At 37.7% G+C, this 18,184-nt stretch overlaps 1 protein-coding gene across 1 annotated transcript in view; it reads right to left on the bottom strand.

Moving 5' to 3' along the window:
• Positions 1-8,979: 8,979 nt before the first annotated feature.
• Positions 8,980-18,184, bottom strand: part of KDSR (3-ketodihydrosphingosine reductase) — a 36,715-nt gene continuing 27,510 nt past the window's right edge. The window contains exons 8-10 of the mRNA XM_060691137.2: positions 11,236-11,319; positions 10,743-10,844; positions 8,980-10,015 (exon numbers count right to left, since the gene is read on the bottom strand). Of these exons, the coding sequence (XP_060547120.1) occupies positions 9,905-10,015; positions 10,743-10,844; positions 11,236-11,319 (297 nt within the window). The 3' untranslated portion in view covers positions 8,980-9,904. The remainder of the gene's footprint in view (positions 10,016-10,742; positions 10,845-11,235; positions 11,320-18,184) is intronic.

Genomic DNA, 18,184 nt, shown 5'->3' on the forward strand with positions numbered 1-18,184 from the left:
CCCAAGGTTCCGACAATTTCAACTCCCTCTATCACTTCTTCTCTATTAGTAAGAATTAGGTCCTCTAGTTCCCTCCTCTACCTTTTGGATGACAAAATTGTCAGCTAAATTAGTTAGAAATCTGTTAGATCTCCCACTCGCTGCAGATTTTCCCGGTTGATATCAGGGTAGTTAAAGTCTTCCTTTACTGCTGAATCTAGATCTGAATTTATATTTCAGTTAGGGATTTGCTACAAAACTAGACACTCGGAAATGTATGCAGGGTTGAAAACATGCACCAAAATAACAAAAGCAGGGATATGTCATGATGCAACTTCTCCTTTCATCATGTGACATGACATATATACAAAAGGGTAGAGGTTGCATTGCAATGGTACAATGCTGCTTTCTTCATTGGTGAAGACACCAACACTGACATCTCTGGGTGGACTCCATCTAGTCTGCTACACAGTATGTCCCCCTCCACCAAAAAAGAGGAAATGCATAATAAAAAAAGAGCGCCAAATCGCACAAAAACAGCTTATGTTGTTCAATATTAATATACGCAAATTTATGCAAAATGTATTTTAATAAAAGTCAAATTTATCTCATGGTGCAGGAGATTAGGAAGCATGCTTTGCCTGATGCTATCCATATGTTAATCTCTAAATAAACAAGCCCTGTTCTGTATAGATCAGAACAGGGCAAGTTCTTCAAGTTGCACAAGTTTTTAGCTGTTTGTATATAAAATTGCACCAGTTAATAAGAACCCAGCTCCCAACAATAAGGAAAAAGAAAGTCTGCCTTTTTAATTAAGGAAATATGCATCTTGTAACTCATAAGCATCTTGTTATTCATCAGTTATGGTACATTTTAAGTACTGTATGTAGAAAATATAACAGTTGTGAATGCTTCTATAAAATAAGGGGAGAGAACTGGTTGAAGCAGAATCTGCCTCTATAGGATTAAATCTTTTCTTAAACCTAAACCAAGTAAAATATCCAAATAATGAAAAATAATTATAGGGTCTATACAACCCTATTTCCCCCCTCAAAACTCACTTTTGTCCTTTTTTTGTGGTCATTTAACTTTTACTATACAAATGGTACCCCTAAATGCAGTCTTTCACATTCATTAGAATTGTCTTTTCAAAAATATACTGTTTGATTGTAGATATTTTAATTGGAATATGCTTTCTTATATTATTTTTTCTTGGCTTTGCTCTTGGATTTTCCTTTGTAAAGCAACATTATAAGCCATTCAAGATTTTTTTTTTTATTCTTACAAACCTTTTTCAAATTTGTCCTTAATTTTTTTCTAAGAAAATATTTTATTTTAGGCTTTTATTTTTTTTTAGCTCTTACGTTCAGGTTCATTATGCCAGACTTTTTGAAATGTGCTGCCAAGATGCATGGTTACCTTTGCTGTACTGCATGCAACCATAGACTGCCAGCCAGCCTGCTTTTTCTCATAGCTTCTGTTTCTCTATTATTTGAAGAAGAAGAAGAAGAAGAAAAAAAAAATAGAAGTAGAAGACACTTTTAAATAAAAGAATCTACTTTGTAATTTACAGCCCACTTTTTACTTAATCTCTCAAATCAGGATGCCAGTCATTTTGGAACAGGAGCCTAGTATAGTAGAAGTAGTACTCGAAGGAAAATGGAACTCTCCACTCTGCTGAACTTTTTTCTTCATTGTCTAATACAATACAAAAGGCTCCCAGTTCAAATTCAGTTAAAAGACAATGAAAAAAATTAGATAGAATTCTTTATTGGCCAAGTGTGATTGGACACACAAGGAATTTGTCTTGGTGCATACGCTCTCAGAGTACATAAAAGAAAAGATACATTCATCAAGAATCATAAGGTACAATACTTAATGATAGTCGTAGGGAAACAGTCAATATAAATCTTGAGGATACCAGCGACAAGGTTACAGTCATAAGTGGGAGGGGATGGGTGATAGGAACAATGAGAAGATTAATAGTAATGCAGACTTAGTAACTAGTTTAACAGTGTTGAGGGAATTATTTGTTTAGCAGAGTGATGGCGTTTAGGAAAAAAAAAATCTATGAAATGCCAGATAGCTTAAAGGAAGAGTCCTTTTTTGTTCACTCTTTTTGCTAATAAATACTTTGCCAATCTAAATATTATAAGAATTAACTACTAAAAAGTGTATTTGTGATTATCTTGAAGAGAAATGGACTTCAATGTATTTTTCTTCATTACTGGTGTATAATATTAACCTTTTTTGTTCTCTTGAGTAATGTGGTACATATTACAACTATCTTTAAATCCAAAGCAAGTAGTGATATTTCATGGAAACCTGAAGGCAGAATAAATGTGTAAACATAGACTTTAATCAACAATTTTGTTTGGAACTCTGAATGCAGCTGGTTAATATTGTTATTGTTGATACTTTTCAAAGAGCTTGATTAGAATTTTATCTTTCTGTAGCATGTTTCCCCATTGCCTTATGTATTCCAGTTTGGAGAATTTTATCTTATTGTATTTTCTTATGTGTTTTATGTACTTAATGTATTTTAATGGATTCTGTTATGTTGTGTTATGTGAATAAACCACATTGCTTATGAATATTTATTTTATTTTTATCCCATCTGTATTATTTTTATAAACAACTCAAAGTGATAAACATACTTAATAGTCCTTCTTCCTATTTTCTTCACAACAACCCTGTGAGATGGTTGAATGACAAGCCCAAGTCATCAGCCAGTTGTCATTTCTAAAGCAGGATTAGAATTCAGTTTCCTGGTTTCTAGCCTGGTGCCTTAACCACTAGAACAAACTGGTTACCAATAATGTTAATGTCCTAGCTTGGGTCAATATAGGATCTGACAAAATATCCCAATACCCATTGTACTAACATTATGTTGAAGATCATTTTAAAAAAATTCTTAAAAAGTTATTGGGCAGATCAGTTCTCTCTCTTATTTTTCCTCTTGAAATATATTTCCTGCACGAAAGCATGCTTTTTCTCAAATACAAACTAAAGATATCTAACGGGTATGTGTGAAATCATTATTTCCCTGATCTAAAATTATTTATCTATGCCACTGTGAATTAATTTTAAGATTTTCCCAATGGCAAAGGAAATATTTTCAAAGAAATGCAGCTGCTTTCATCTTTGTCAGATGCTGTTTAACAAATCCAAGGAATTTGTTTAGTCATTTAAAACCCCTTGGGGGCAGGTGTCCTGTATTAGTTTTAGTGGTTGTTGGGTTGTTGGGTTGTTGGGTTTCCGGCGCTCTGGCGTGCGCACCTTCCAGTTTGGGCACTCTGTGCCTAGGTTTGTCATCACTGGCTATTAGAATCATTTAGAATCTATTAAAATATGTCTGCTCTCTGAATATGTCACTTGAAACTTATTTTGGATCAGGGAATTGATTGTGGCAGAACACTGAATCACATCAGAAGTCTACCTCAATATTATCTTGTAATGTATTGAACCCTCTACCAAAGAAATACACTTTTACAAAAAAAGTGTCTGCTAGTACAAGACTTATTCTGTCTCAGCTGCAAAAGCCAGCATAACCGAATTTTGTCCATCACTTTACCTAATTCTACTGATACAAGATATGTCAATTGATATAACTGACTTTTTCTGTCTTTCATTAAAGACAGGTTTAGACCAAAAAGAAGTGACTAAAAGCTCTCTCTTCTAAACCTAAACTTCAGTCTGCTTAGTTAAATCATTGCCTGCTGAATTCAGAAGGCAACCTGATCTAATCAATCTTTACTTTGAGGAACATAATTTCTGTTATCTACGGCATGTGCTTAGATATGATGTGTTTATTCTATCATTCAACCCATTACTCTCTTTTATTTTTTTGGAAAGAAGTTTAAATTTATTTTTGTCTCAGCAGACTTTGGATTCCTCTAAAAATTCTGTCATTTGAGCTTGATCCTATCTTTTAGGGGTATAGCATCCATCCTGGCCATTTTTGTATTATTTACAAATCTGGTAAAGATTCTCTCCATTTCAGCATTTGACACCTGAATACAATATTGAAGACAACCAAACAGAAGACTATTCCTACAAACCATCTATACCATCTTCCACATTTATTTTGAAAAAGTGCTCTAATTATGTTTTGGGGAAAAATATGCAGTAAATACACTACTTAAGATCTAGCTATATTATAATCAAAGATTTAAAAATGAGCATTTGAATAGTGTATGAAAATGGAAGAAATTGAACAATCTGAACATCTTTCCAGTCACAGTAATTTGAAGGGCTATTTGCTGAATCCTAACACCAAATTTTCTTATTTTTAACTCTGAAGACAATAATTTATAAAAACATCAAAATAAAAACTTGGTCTCTTAAATTAAAAAATCATTATACTTTCTTAATGTTCGTGTTCAGCTTTTGATCACACATGTAATTACATAACTGGGTTTGAAGAGGTGGCACGTAGAGCCCTCTCTGTGGGCACACGTGCCGTCGCCCCAGCTCAGTCAGCTAGTCATCGGGCTTCCAAGGCGCACGTGTGCTGGCCAGCTGGTTGTTGGGTTTCCGGCGCTCTGGCATGCGCACCTTCCAGTTTGGGCACTCTGTACCTAGAAGGTTTGTCATCATTGGCTATTAGAATCATTTAGAATCTATTAAAATATGTCTGCTCTCTGAATATGTCACTTGAAACTTATTTTGGATCAGGGAATTGATTGTGGCAGAACACTGAATCACATCAGAAGTCTACCTCAATATTATTTATTTATTTATTTATTTATTTGTTTGTTTGTTTAAATTTCTATACCGCCCTTCTCCAATATAGGACATTATCTTGTAATGTATTGAACCCTCTACCAAAGAAATACACTTTTACAAAAAAAGTATCTGCTAGTACAAGAGTTATTCTGTCTCAGCTGCAAAAGCCAGCATAACCGAATTTTGTCCATCACTTTACCTTTCTCTAACAATTAACAAGTGCCGTGTAACGGGGAGAGCTCCCGTTACTTGTCCCAGCTTCTGCCAACCTAGCAGTTTGAAAGCAAGTAAAAAATGCAAGTAGAAAAATAGGGACCACCTTTGGTGGGAAGGTAACAGCATTCCGTGCGCCTTTGGTGTTTAGTCATGCCGTCCACATGATCACGGAGATGTCTTTGGACAGTGCTGGCTCTTCGGCTTTGAAACGGAGATGGGTACCGCCCCCTAGAGTCAGGAACGACTAGCACATATGTGCAAGGGAACCTTTACCGTTAACAATTACCTGGATTTCTGCTGTTCAAATGTAACTGCAGTCAGTGCTTAAAATATGGCTGGGTTTTTAAAACTGCCAAAACTCATCAGCAAATTTTGTTCACTTGTGGTACACATGCAATCTCCTGTTTTCTAAAATAAAAGCTAAAATAATATTTTTTTTAATTGTATGAGCAAAGAAATGTTAAGGAAAGGCAGAATATATAAAAATGCCCGGTGCATCTTATCTATGAGATCCCTGATGTGATCGGCATCCCGATATAGTCAGTTGACTCCATCACTGACTATTGGGGGCAAGTCGTTGGCCCCCACAGAGAGGGCTCACAATCTGGGAGTCCTCCTGGATATGCAGCTGTCCTTGGAGGAACATCTGACAGCTGTAACCAGGGGGATCTTTTGTCAGGTTCGCCTGATTCGCCAGTTGCGGCCCTTTCTTGATCGGGATTCCCTGTGCACAGTCACTCATGCCCTCGTCACCTCTCACCTTGACTACTTCAACGCTCTCTACATGGGGCTCCCCTTGAAGAGCACCCGGAGGCTCCAGCTGGTCCAGAACGCAGCAGCGCGGGTAGTGATGGGAGCAGCATGGCGCTCCCATGTAACACCGCTCCTGCGTGAGCTGCACTGGCTCCTGGTGGTCTTCCGGGTGCGCTTCAAGGTGTTGGTTATCATCTTTAAAGCGCTCCATGGCATAGGGCCTAGCTATCTTCGAGACCGCCTGCTGCCACCGACGACCTCCCATCAACCCGTGCGCTCCCACAGAGAGGGCCTCCTCGGGGTGCCATCAGCCAAACAGTGCAGGCTGGTGGCCCCCAGGGGGAGGGCCTTCTCTGTGGGGGCACCTACCCTCTGGAATCAATTGCCTCCAGAGATAAGGAGAATCCAAGACCTCAGTGCCTTCCGCTGTGCCCTTAAAACCTTCCTTTTCCAGCAAGCCGGGCTGGCCTAATTTTTTAAGTGTTTTTAAGTGTTTTGTTTATCGTTTTTAATTAATGGGGCCAAATTTATATATACTTTTAATTGTATTTTAATATTTGTGCTTGATGTTTTTACTTGGCTGTTCACCGCCCTGAGTCCTCAGGGAGAAGGGCGGTATACAAATTCAAAATAAAATAAAATAAAATAAAAAATCATAATTCAATTCTTAGCATCACTGTAGAAAAAAATTAAGAGGCAGTGCATCTAGCCATGGTATGAGGCTTGTGGAGTTGTATCTGCCGATTTTTCACTATTGTAAGCAAACTAAAATCTGGCACAGGACAGTGTCATTTTCTTTTCCCTATAAAATAAAGAGAGGAGGCGGGTTCCCTTAACCGGGAATCACAATTTGGGGACAAAAATAATTCCATCATATAAAATATTTTCCTACCAAAATTCAACTCCCTTAGAGTACTGGCTATCAAATAATTGGAAGAGTTGATTTCCAGCAAGAAAAATGGCTTAAAGAGATTTGATTCCAACTGCTATGCAATAGAATGTTTCAATACCTTCTTTAAAAAATGTTAAGATGTTAAAAAATGTTGTGATTAGTATCATAATATGTTAGGTCATGAGAAACGAATGAGCACAACAGGATAGACGTCACATTAATCAATTAATTATTGCATTGCTCCCAGCAGGACCTGCCCCAGCAGTTTACTTTTGGTCAGCAATCCAGAAGATGTCTCCACCCATTTATCACCATAGTACTTGGAATTCTAAAATGGGATCTAATGCATTTCAATCTCCTCTATCTGCTCAGTTCATTGAACAAGGCCCATAAATGCCTTCCCGTATTTTTCATGGCAGACATGAGAGAAGGAGCCTTCCAGCTGTCCCCACTTCCTCTCAGAACTTCATTTTAAAAATCTGTTTAGGAAAGTATCCCAAATCCTTACTACTATGACAGCCATTAATAAAAACACATTTACACAGCAGAATCAGGAGAACAAGTTGAACCAGTTTCAAAGAAAGGCACAGAGGAATGTAGTTTTTTTTAAATTTAATAAAATACAAAATATTACAATGTATAATAACTCTGCCACAGCAAAAAGCTAAGCACTAATGGATTTTAGCTGTATTCAACATTAAAAGTGCATAACATTTTTCACAGTATACATTTATATATGACCTATTGTCTCTTTTATTAACTTTATTTTTATAAAATATGAGCCATAATTTTAAGTAAGGTTAAAGCCAGTTAGAACTATTTAGGGGAAAATTTGAAAATAACAAAACTTTTTTTTTTTTGTTTAGGTTGAAGAAATGGAGCAACTGATTTTAGGTCAACAATGAAGAAGCTAATCCATCCATAAAGGATCTTACAAAAAACTCATCGGTTTCAGCAAGTTTATCATATGCTCTTGTGGAGAAATGCAAATGAGTCTTGCTTCTTTGAACTGTTTATGGTATTTCTAACATCTTTTACAGAACTGAAAATTCAATGCTGAATCAAGTGCCTTATTTACTAGCTTCTGTAGTCTTCTATAGCTACTTGCACCTACTTTGGTATACGGTCAGTATAGCAATCAGGTTAACAGGTTCTAATTTAACAGTTCCAATTAAAACATTCTAACAAAAACATAGTTGCTTTCCTCCAAGTAACGTTAAAAATGTGAGCTCTTCTTTATCGTCAACCCTCCCTTTATTTTTTGTCGTCAACCATCCCTTTATTTTTATCATATGTTTAACATGACAATGCAAGGCTTTTGGATCGTATAAACTTTCTCTATTAAGCATGTAACAAACATACCAAGGTATTTGGAAACGAGAGATATAGCAGAAATTATGTATGAAACTGTTCAAATCAAGAAACAATTGGCAACAATTAGAGTATATGCAACAAAACAAGTTCACTAAACCAGGGGTCCCGAACCCCCAGTCCATGGATCAGCATTGGTTTGTGGCGCGTTGAGAACCGGGTTCTGGAAGCGGCAGGTGAACGTGCAAAGCTTCATTTTTGCACACGTCGAATTAGGTTGTGCATGCAAAAACATCCCCTCGCCCCCCACCGCCACTCTGCAGAGGCGGAAAGGTTGGGGATTTCTACACTAAAAGCTTTTTAAAAATATTAAATGTTGACATCCTATGTTTAAAACCTTAAGATAATATCGCAAGTAATGTTACCACACAGGATTAACCCAAGCGTGTTCTTGCATAATGTTTAAAAGTATCAAGCATACAACTTAATAATTTCCATTTGTATTATACAATGTAAGCCCACCTGAGTTGGCAAAGAATAAGCATGAATTAAATTATAGACAATGTTTATAATTATACCAACACATTACATCTGTTTTAGTTATAGTCAAGGCATAAGGCAGTGGTGGCAAACCTTTTACTTACCAAGTGCCGAACAGGTACGCACTTTGTGAGCTTGAGTGCTATCCATGCGGCTCCTTCTCCATGAGCACCATCTGCGCATATGCACAACTTTCATGCTACTCCCCCGTGCATGCAATTGCATCATCTGTGCATGCACACATGTTTTGCATGGCTCCCCCATGTGCTGCCATCGACATATGCATGTGCTGTTTGCAAGTACTCTTGTGTGCATGCGCAAACACGCACGCATGTGCAGGAGAGCTCTGAAGACCGGCTGGGTCCCCTGAATTGTGTGCATGCGCACTGGAGGCCTGAACATCAGCTGGGGCGGGCGCGCATGCAGAACTGCAGGTGAATTGGGTGACAGCTCGAATGCCCGGAAAGATGGCCCTCCGTGCCACCTTGGGCATGCGTGCCATAGGTTTGCTATCACGGGCGTAAGGCATACACAGAAAAAAAACACACACACACATCCAGTTTCTCAGAGTCATGTGTCCTTCATTTTTCCCGAAGATTTGTTACAGTTAAAACATTCTTCATTGTTCCGACACAGGGAACTTTGGAACATATTAATAACATTCTGCCATCTAGGCACAGCGCTTAATAAAACAGAATACTTCACAAAACTATACACTCAAGAGCAGAAATTACCATATTTTATTAGACCAGGTCCCAAGAACTCATAGGAGGAAACCTATCAATTCTTGACTGGTGTATTAAATCCAACGGAACCGTCCTATGAAAGGTTAGTTCTCCAATTTGATATAATCTTCTTCATATAACTAACTACAATTTAAATTGTAAAAAAAACCAAACTACTTTTGTTTATTTAAAGTGTCATTATGGGCAGACAACTCAATTGCATGACTTTGGGGAGCTACAAAATAAGGATTAGATATGAGGCAGTTGCGCTGTCTTTTACATCACAGAAACATGTAAATTGTATCTTAGATTTGGTTAGTCAACCTTTCATTCTCCAAGGCTTGGAGGGGATGGGAAAGTGGGGATAACGGCAGGGACAATGGCAATCATCTGTGAGAATTGTAGTCCTCAATAACTGAAAGAAACCAAGTTGTTTACTCCAGTTCTGGATAAAATTTGCCATTGAACAAATACTTCAACACTGCTAAAACAATGTATTTGTGCAGAATTACCAGCAAAAAGAGCACTCTGAAGCTCTGCTCTTTCATAAATTCATTTCTAAGGCAACATCTATTATTTCAAATAACAGAAAATAAAGAGCAGTCTTCTTCATTAGCACTTTTTCTGGAATTGTTCATTTGTTTCCTTCTTTCACCACTGAAGATTACCATCACTTCAGCATATATATCTCTATGAGGCATATTTAACAACAAAGTGTCCACCTTTCTAATTAGGATTCAGTTCAAAGTGTGGTTCTACTTCAGTCTGTCTTTTCAGATTTCTCTTTTTCTATCATGCACCGGCGAACAATGCTGTCAAAACCTGCTATAAAATACAGGCTGGCCAAGCGAAAAATGCCCAGGAACATGACCTGTGAGAGAAAGAATCACATTTAATTCAATGTAAGTTTTATTTCTTTAAATACCAAAATCACATATTTCATTATACGCAAAGGAAATATATAATTCGACATATTTTGCCTAATAGGCATTTCACAATTCTTACGGATTAAATCAGGTGTAGAGAAATGAAAGTCCAAGAGCTTAATCTAAATCCCAATTTCCTTGGTGAGTCGAAAGAAATTATACCAAGTAATACCTATACCTCCGTGCGTGACTCTTTTAGTTAATAACTTTGTTCAGATAAAAATACTTGGTTGACCTACTTGGTTCTGTCCTAAACATGTTTGTTCATGCCGGAGGACACTGGGATGGATGGAACAATTCTTAAGTGGAGAGGAGGGGCCTTAGCCTACAAGACCAAATATTCTACTTTCCTGAATTAAGTGATGGTGTTGTTGCTAAAAAGCAAAAAATAAAATAGCCTCAAGTATGGATGAGTACATATTTTATAAATTTGAATTTAATTCAATCCAATCAAGAATAAATTGAGGGCCTTATCTTTCACTGTAAGATATGAATTACTACTTGAAAAAATTCAAATTAGAGAAAACCAAGAGGAAGTTTCATGGAACTTTATGAAAAAGATCAACCCTAACCCCATAAATACTGGATTTACCCCCATCATTAACTTCGACTAATACAAAGCATCACAACAATTCCAAGAACGATGCTTCTATCTTGATTTTTGTTTCTTACCGACTCTAGGATTTCAGCAATGGAAGAAACTGGCGCCAATCCATTAGTCAATATTGTCAGCATGTGACCATCAGCACCAAAAGAACTAGTAAATTTTCCTTGCTGTGGGAAATCATAAAACCAAACAAAACACAAATAGATTATCAAAACAATTCCATCATCGTATGAACAGCTTTGGGGGAAAGAACAAATAAAATATATATAACAAATAGTACTGCCCCAACTTCATTTCTCCTTTTATATTTTTATATATCCATTTTAGCTTTTGATACCCTTTGGAACAGAGAGTTTTTTATTTTTAACAATATAAGACACTACATTTCTGATGCTACTCAATATTGTAGTATTAAAATCTTCAATGTTGATATTTGGGAGAGAAAAGTTACTATGCATGGAATAAATTTTTTGAAAAGTATAATTGTTTTGTTTTTTCCCAACTAATAATGCACCCATGTTTGCTTGTCATCCAGGAAAAATGCAATATTTTACTTACAACAGCATTCTTAACAATGATTTTGGCAACATAGTCAGGTTGGCAGATTGATGATGATTCTGAAATAAGCTTGGTTTCTAACACCTTGAATAGAAATACAAAGATCATATGTATATAAAAGATAAATGCATTGACAAATCTAGCCACAAAAAACACCCCTCTGAAACCTTTCTCTTAAATAAAACAGATGCATCAAGAGCGATCCAACAGTATATATCTCTAAACCCTAAAATATATTATTTGTTTTTTGTAGATACTGAGGGTAAAACTAAAAATAATGAAGTGTTTTATAGTGCCCACTGACCATTTCTATAATCATATATCTGCACCCAGGGATAATTCCTTTTTTTTGACTCGGCAAGCTTTTTAATTTTTTTTAAAAGAACTTTTATGTTTTACAGTAATTTTATTAAACCTTACAATTAAAAACATAAATTAAGAAATACAAATTTATTTAAAAAATAAAAGAAAAAGAAAAAATAGAAATTGCAGGAAAAAAATAGAAAAAAACAGTGTATGTGTATGTATGTAACTCTCTTTTGTAAATGCAATATAGAAAAATTAATCTAGGTCACTCTTTGGTTTATTATTTGTATATCCTTGTTGATTGTTAAGACATCAACTGGTTTCCTTTGTAAATCCAATATGACATCTTTTTGTATGATCTGTATCATTCTTGTGGTCTGACATTTTAAAATCCACATTTGAATCTCAATCTTGCACAGTAAAACCTGTTCTTCTTCTGTAATCTTTTTAAATTCCATTTTTATGGTGGAAGACAATCTTAAAAGTTCTGAGTTCATTCTCCCCAAATACCTTTGAATTCTTCCAAAGTTAAGAATATTTTGCTTTATTCTGTTTTTGGATCTCTTCTTTTTTAATTATAATTTTTAGTTTTTTTCTGATTCCCTTTAGACTCCAACCTTCAAAGTCTTTTTTATCATGTCTTTTTTTTTTAATCAACAGCATTTTCCCATGGGGAAGATTTCTTATACTTAATTTCAAAATCTTCATTTGTCTATAGAATTGTAAATAACCCACAGGAAGAATTCTTATAATTAATTTCAAAATCTTATTTCAATTCCATTTGGACCCCTAATCTGTTTGTACTGTAACTTTCCAAATTCTAATCACCTCTTTGCTATTTATTCTGAAATATTTTTTCTCACTCCTTAAAACTTTTATTTAAAATTTCTTTTGCTAAGGATTGATGGAAATGTACCCGGTGCTTTAAAACCTGTCAATCCCAATAGTTGAAAAGCAGTTAACAAGCAATTTCTGAAAGTGATTACTTTGTGGAAGTGAATGAACCCAGTGTCCCTTCCAAACATGGTTTGAGGAAAAAGATGGGTACTCCTTCATCTCCAAGAACTCTACAGGTGAAACTCGAAAAATTAGAATATCGTGCAAAAGTTCATTTATTTCAGTAATGCAACTTAAAAGGTGAAACTAATATATGAGATAGACTCATTACATGCAAAGTGAGATAGTTCAAGCCTTGATTTGTCATACTTTTGATGATTATGGCTTACAGCTCATGAAAACCCCAAATTCACAATCTCAGAAAATTAGAATATTGTGAAAAGGTTCAATATACTAGGCTCAAAGTGTCCCACTCTAACCAGCTAATTAAGCCATAACACCTGCAAAGGGTTCCTGAGCCTTTAAATGGTCTCTCAGTCTGGTTCAGTAGGAATCACAATCATGGGAAAGACTGCTGACCTGACAGTTGTGCAGAAAACCATCATTGATACCCTCCATAAGGAGGGAAAGCCTCAAAAGGTCATTGCAAAAGAAGTTGGATGTTCCCAAAGTGCTGTATCAAAGCACATTAATAGAAAGTTATGTGGAAGGGAAAAGTGTGGAAGAAAAAGGTGCACAAGCAGCAGGGATGACCGCAGCCTGGAGAGGATTGTCAGGAAAAGGCCATTCAAAAGTGTTGGGGACTTTCACAAGGAGTGGACTGAGGCTGGAGTCAGTGCATCAAGAGCTACCACACACAGACGGATCCTGGACATGAAAATGTCGTATTCCTCTTGTCAAGCCGCTCCTGAACAACAAACAATGTCAGAAGCGTCTTACCTGGGCTAAAGAAAAAAAGAACTGGTCTGTTGCTCAGTGGTCCAAAGTCCCCTTTTCTGATGAGAGCAACTTTTGCATCTCATTTGGAAACCAAGGACCCAGAGTCTGGAGGAAGAATGGAGAGGCACACACTGCAAGATGCTTAAAGTCCAGTGTGAAGTTTCCACAGTCTGTTTTGATTTGGGGAGCCATGTCATCTGCTGGTGTTGGTCCACTGTGCTTCATTAAGTCCAGGGTCAACACAGCCGTCTACCAGGAGATTTTGGAGCACTTCATGCTTCCTTCCGCAGACGAGCTTTATGGGGGTGCTGACTTCATTTTCCAGCAGGACTTGGCACCTGCCCACACTGCCAAAACTACCAAAACCTGGTTCAATGACCATGCGATTACTATGTTTGATTGGCCAGCAAACTCACCTGACCTGAACCCTATAGAGAATCTATGGGGCATTGCCAAGAGAAAGATGAGAGACATGAGATCGAACAATGCAGAAGAGCTGAAGGCTGCTATTGAAGCATCCTGGTCTTCCATAACACCTCAGCAGTGCCACAGGCTGATAGTATCCATGCCACGCCGCATTGAGGCAATAATTGATGCAAAAGGGGCCCAAACCAAGTACTGAGTACATACAGTCAGGTCCAGAAATATTGGGACATCAACACAATTCTAACATCTTTGGCTCTATACACCACCACAATGGAGTTGGAATGAAACAAATACAATGTGCTTTAACTGAAGACTGGTAGCTTTAATTTGAGGGTATGTACATCCAACTCAGGTGAACGGTGTAGGACTTACAGCAGTTTGCATATGTGCCTCCCACTTGTTAAGGGACCAAAGGTAATGGGACAATTGGCTTCTCAGCTGTTCCATGGCCAGGTGTGTGATATTCCCTCATTACCCCAATTACAATGTGCAGATAAAAGGCCCAGAGTTCATTTCAAATGTGCTATTTGCATTTGGAATCTGTTGCTGTCAACTCTCAAAATAAGATCCAAAGAGCTGTCACTATCAGTGAAGCAAGCCATCATTAGGCTGAAGAAACAAAACAAACCCATCAGAGAGATAGCAAGAACATTAGGCATGGCCAAAACAACTGTTTGGAACATTCTCAAAAAGAAGGAACGCACCGGTGAGCTCAGCAACACCAAAAGACCCAGGAGACCATGGAAAATAACTGTGGTGGATGACCGAAGAATTCTTTCCCTGGTGAAAAAAACACCCTTCACAACAGTTGGCCAGATCAAGAACACTCTCCAGGAGGTAGGTGTATGTGTGTCAAAGTCAACAATCAAGAGAAGACTTCACCAGAGTGAATACAGAGGGTTCACCACAAGATATAAACCATTGGTGAGCCTCAAAAACAGGAAGGCCAGATTAGAGTTTGCCAAACAACATCTAACAAAGCCTTCACAGTTCTGGAACAAGATCCTATGGACAGATGAGACCAAGATCAACTTGTACCAGAGTGATGGGAAGAGAAGAGTATGGAGAAGGAAAGGAACTGCTCATGATCCTAAGCATACCACCTCATCAGTGAAGCATGGTGGTGGTAGTGTCATGGCGTGGGCATGTATGGCTGCCAATGGAACTGGTTCTCTTGTATTTATTGATGATGTGACTGCTGACAAAAGCAGCAGGATGAATTCTGAAATGTTTCGGGCAATATTATCTGCTCACATTCAGCCGAATGCTGCAGAACTCATCGGACGGCGCTTCACAGTGCAGATGGACAATGACCCAAAGCATACTGCAAAAGCAACCAAAGAGTTTTTGAAGGGACAGAAGTGGAATGTTATGCAATGGACAAGTCAATCACCTGACCTGAATCCCATTGAGCATGCATTTCACTTGCTGAAGACAAAACTGAAGGGAAAATGCCCCAAGAACAAGCAGGAACTGAAGACAGTTGCAGTAGAGGCCTGGCAGAGCATCACCAGGGATGAAACCCAGTGTCTGGTGATGTCTATGCATTCCAGACTTCAGGCTGTGATTGACTGCAAAGGATTTGCAACCAAGTATTAAGAAGGGAAAGTTTGATTTATGATTATTATTCTGTCCCATTACCTTTGGTCCCTTAACAAATGGGAGGCACATATGCAAACTGCTGTAAGTCCTACACCGTTCACCTGAGTTGGATGTACATACACTCAAATTAAAGCTGACAGTCTGCAGTTAAAGCACATTGTGTTTGTTTCATTCTAACTCCATTGTGGTGGTGTATAGAGCCAAAGATGTTAGAATTTTGTCGATGTCCCAATATTTCTGCACCTGACTGTATGCATGCTTATACTTTTCAGAGGTCCGATATTATTCTATGTACAATCCTTGTTTTATTGATTTCATGTAATATTCTAATTTTCTGAGATTGTGAATTTGGGGTTTTCATGAGCTGTAAGCCATAATCATCAAAATTATGACAAATCAAGGCTTGAACTATCTCGCTTTGCATGTAATGAGTATCTCATATATTAGTTTCATCTTTTAAGTTGCATTACTGAAATAAATGAACTTTTGCACGGTATTCTAATTTTTCGAGTTGCACCTGTAAATCCTCTTGAGTAGGGGTCCCCAACCCATGGTCCATGGACTGGCACCAGTCCACAGCATGCCAGAAACTGGGCCTGGCAAACAAGCAAAACCTATCTGTGGGATGCAGGGAGCACGTGAAATCACATCCCCTCGTTTGCAGAAAAGCCTCTCTCTACAGAATCGGTCCCTGGTGCCCAAAAGGTTGGGGGCCATTGCTCTAGAGACCACTGTCTTGCAATCTCCTCATGAGAAGCAATTGTATGGAACATCTGTGGGTGATTGCAAGTTCTTGACCAGAGGAATTACAGGTAGTCCTCGACTTACAGTATGACTATAATAGAGTCTGGCCTTTACAGTCATTAGTCATGAAAATTGTAAAATGAGTTACCCATGTGACCGACTGATTTCACAATCTTTTGGTGCAGCAGTCATTAAGCAAAATACCATGGTTGTTAAGCAAACCCACTGTTCACTGAAAATGGAAGCAAATGGCACTTTTTGTCAAAAACATCGCAAATTGCAGTTATGTGACTGCAGGATGCATAAATGTGGGCTGGTTGCCAAATGCCCAAAATGCGGTAATGGGACTGCAGAAATTTTTTTGGGGGGGAGGGAATACACTGTAACATTTAATATTCACTAAGTGAGCGGTAATAAGTCAAGTACTAACTATATAAAAAGCCAGTCTACTTGCCAGTCCTTCATTCCACTATAATCATTGACTTTTCTGTTCTCCATTTTTCCTGAAAGTCCCATGCAGTGAACTTTCAAAGATCAGCAGAACTCAGGTTGTCCTCTCCCTTTTCATGAAAAGCACTTTGCATTAACTTTCCTTATGCCCAACAGAACACTCCCTCTCATTTAATTAAAGTTGCTTGTAGTTTTCTTTGTAATGTAAACACAACGTACTGTGTTGTAATACACCCACTTCGGTTTTCTTCTCACAGATCCTATTGCGCATATTTCAAAAGTTATGTAGGTTAGGATCTCTGCCAAACAGAAAACTGAATAACCCAGAGATGACGTAGAGAATGAGAGAGACAAATGCTATCATATAGATGGATCTTGTCAATGCTTCAGGGGATACCATCTTGAAAAGTACTATCTGTTGTAATGGGACACTTGGTTCGATGAGCATGCTTGCACATGTGTGCACATACACACAGATCTGTGCACAGCTTCCAGCATGTAGAAGTGTAAGATTTCTCCTAGCAATGTTGTCTTTTCAAATTCAAACACTAAAAATATACTATTGCATAACCTAGTTCATCTGTGAACCATTCCAACATTGAAAAAAGCATAGCTGTACCTGTATTATTAAAGTTTATGCTATTATGTGTTATATTCTTCACATCCAAATAATGAAGACAGAACAGAAATAGCAATCGTGGTCAGATGGATTATGAAGCAAAAAATTGACTCCCCACACTTCCCCCTTTATTTGCAAAATAACTGCTTGGAGACTAATGGAATATGACAGTATATAAATACCGTTAGCAAATCAATATAAACAAGAAAATGTACGGAACTTCAAAAATTGCATCCTCCCTTCAAATTCTTAATCCTATCTTACTTTTTAGCAGACCTGAAACAAAGAAAAGTGGAAGAGTGAGAGGAGTTCAAGACATACAGCTAACCAGGACTGTTTCTTTAAATGCTTCATTCTCAAAAGGCATTTTGTCAGTTTGCAGTAAAGTTGCAGTTGGACGCACCAACTACCATCCAGGTGAACAAAGTGCCTGTGTAGTATGAAGCAGCCATAGTGGGAAGCAATTGGTCGGTCTGCAAGCATCAAAGCTAGTAAGAGCTATGGTGCTGATTAAAATATTGGTTGATTAGCCCTTCAGAATGACGGAGGAAGCTGAATTCTTTCTCTTTCTGGTTGCCTTATTATCCAAATCCCTTGCACTCCATCTTTAGCAGGCAGAACATGTCTCCTCGATACAAGTGGTGCTCAATTTACAATCACAGTTGAGACCAAAATTGTTGTTGCTAATTGAGACATTTAAGTGAGTTTTGCCCCATTTTACGATTTTACAGATTAACAGAGTTGGAAGGGATCTTGTAGGTCATCTAGTCCAACCCCCTGCCCAAGCAGGAGACCCTACACCATCTTTCTTGTTACAAAAGGTGAAGACATGATCCCGGGATACTGCAACCATCATAAATATGAGTCAGTTGCCAAATGTTTGAATTTTGATCACGTGACCCTGGGGATGCTGCGATGGTTGTAAATGTGAAAAATGGTCATAAGTTACTTTTTTCAATGCTGTTGTAAGTTTGAACAGGAGAGGAACTGTTGTTAGGTAGAGGACTACCTGTATAGAAGTACAGG

Source organism: Pantherophis guttatus, chromosome 3 (genome assembly GCF_059756535.1).
Source record: "Pantherophis guttatus breed Tessera chromosome 3, ASM5975653v1, whole genome shotgun sequence".
In the NCBI taxonomy this organism is placed as follows: Eukaryota; Metazoa; Chordata; class Lepidosauria; order Squamata; family Colubridae; genus Pantherophis; species Pantherophis guttatus.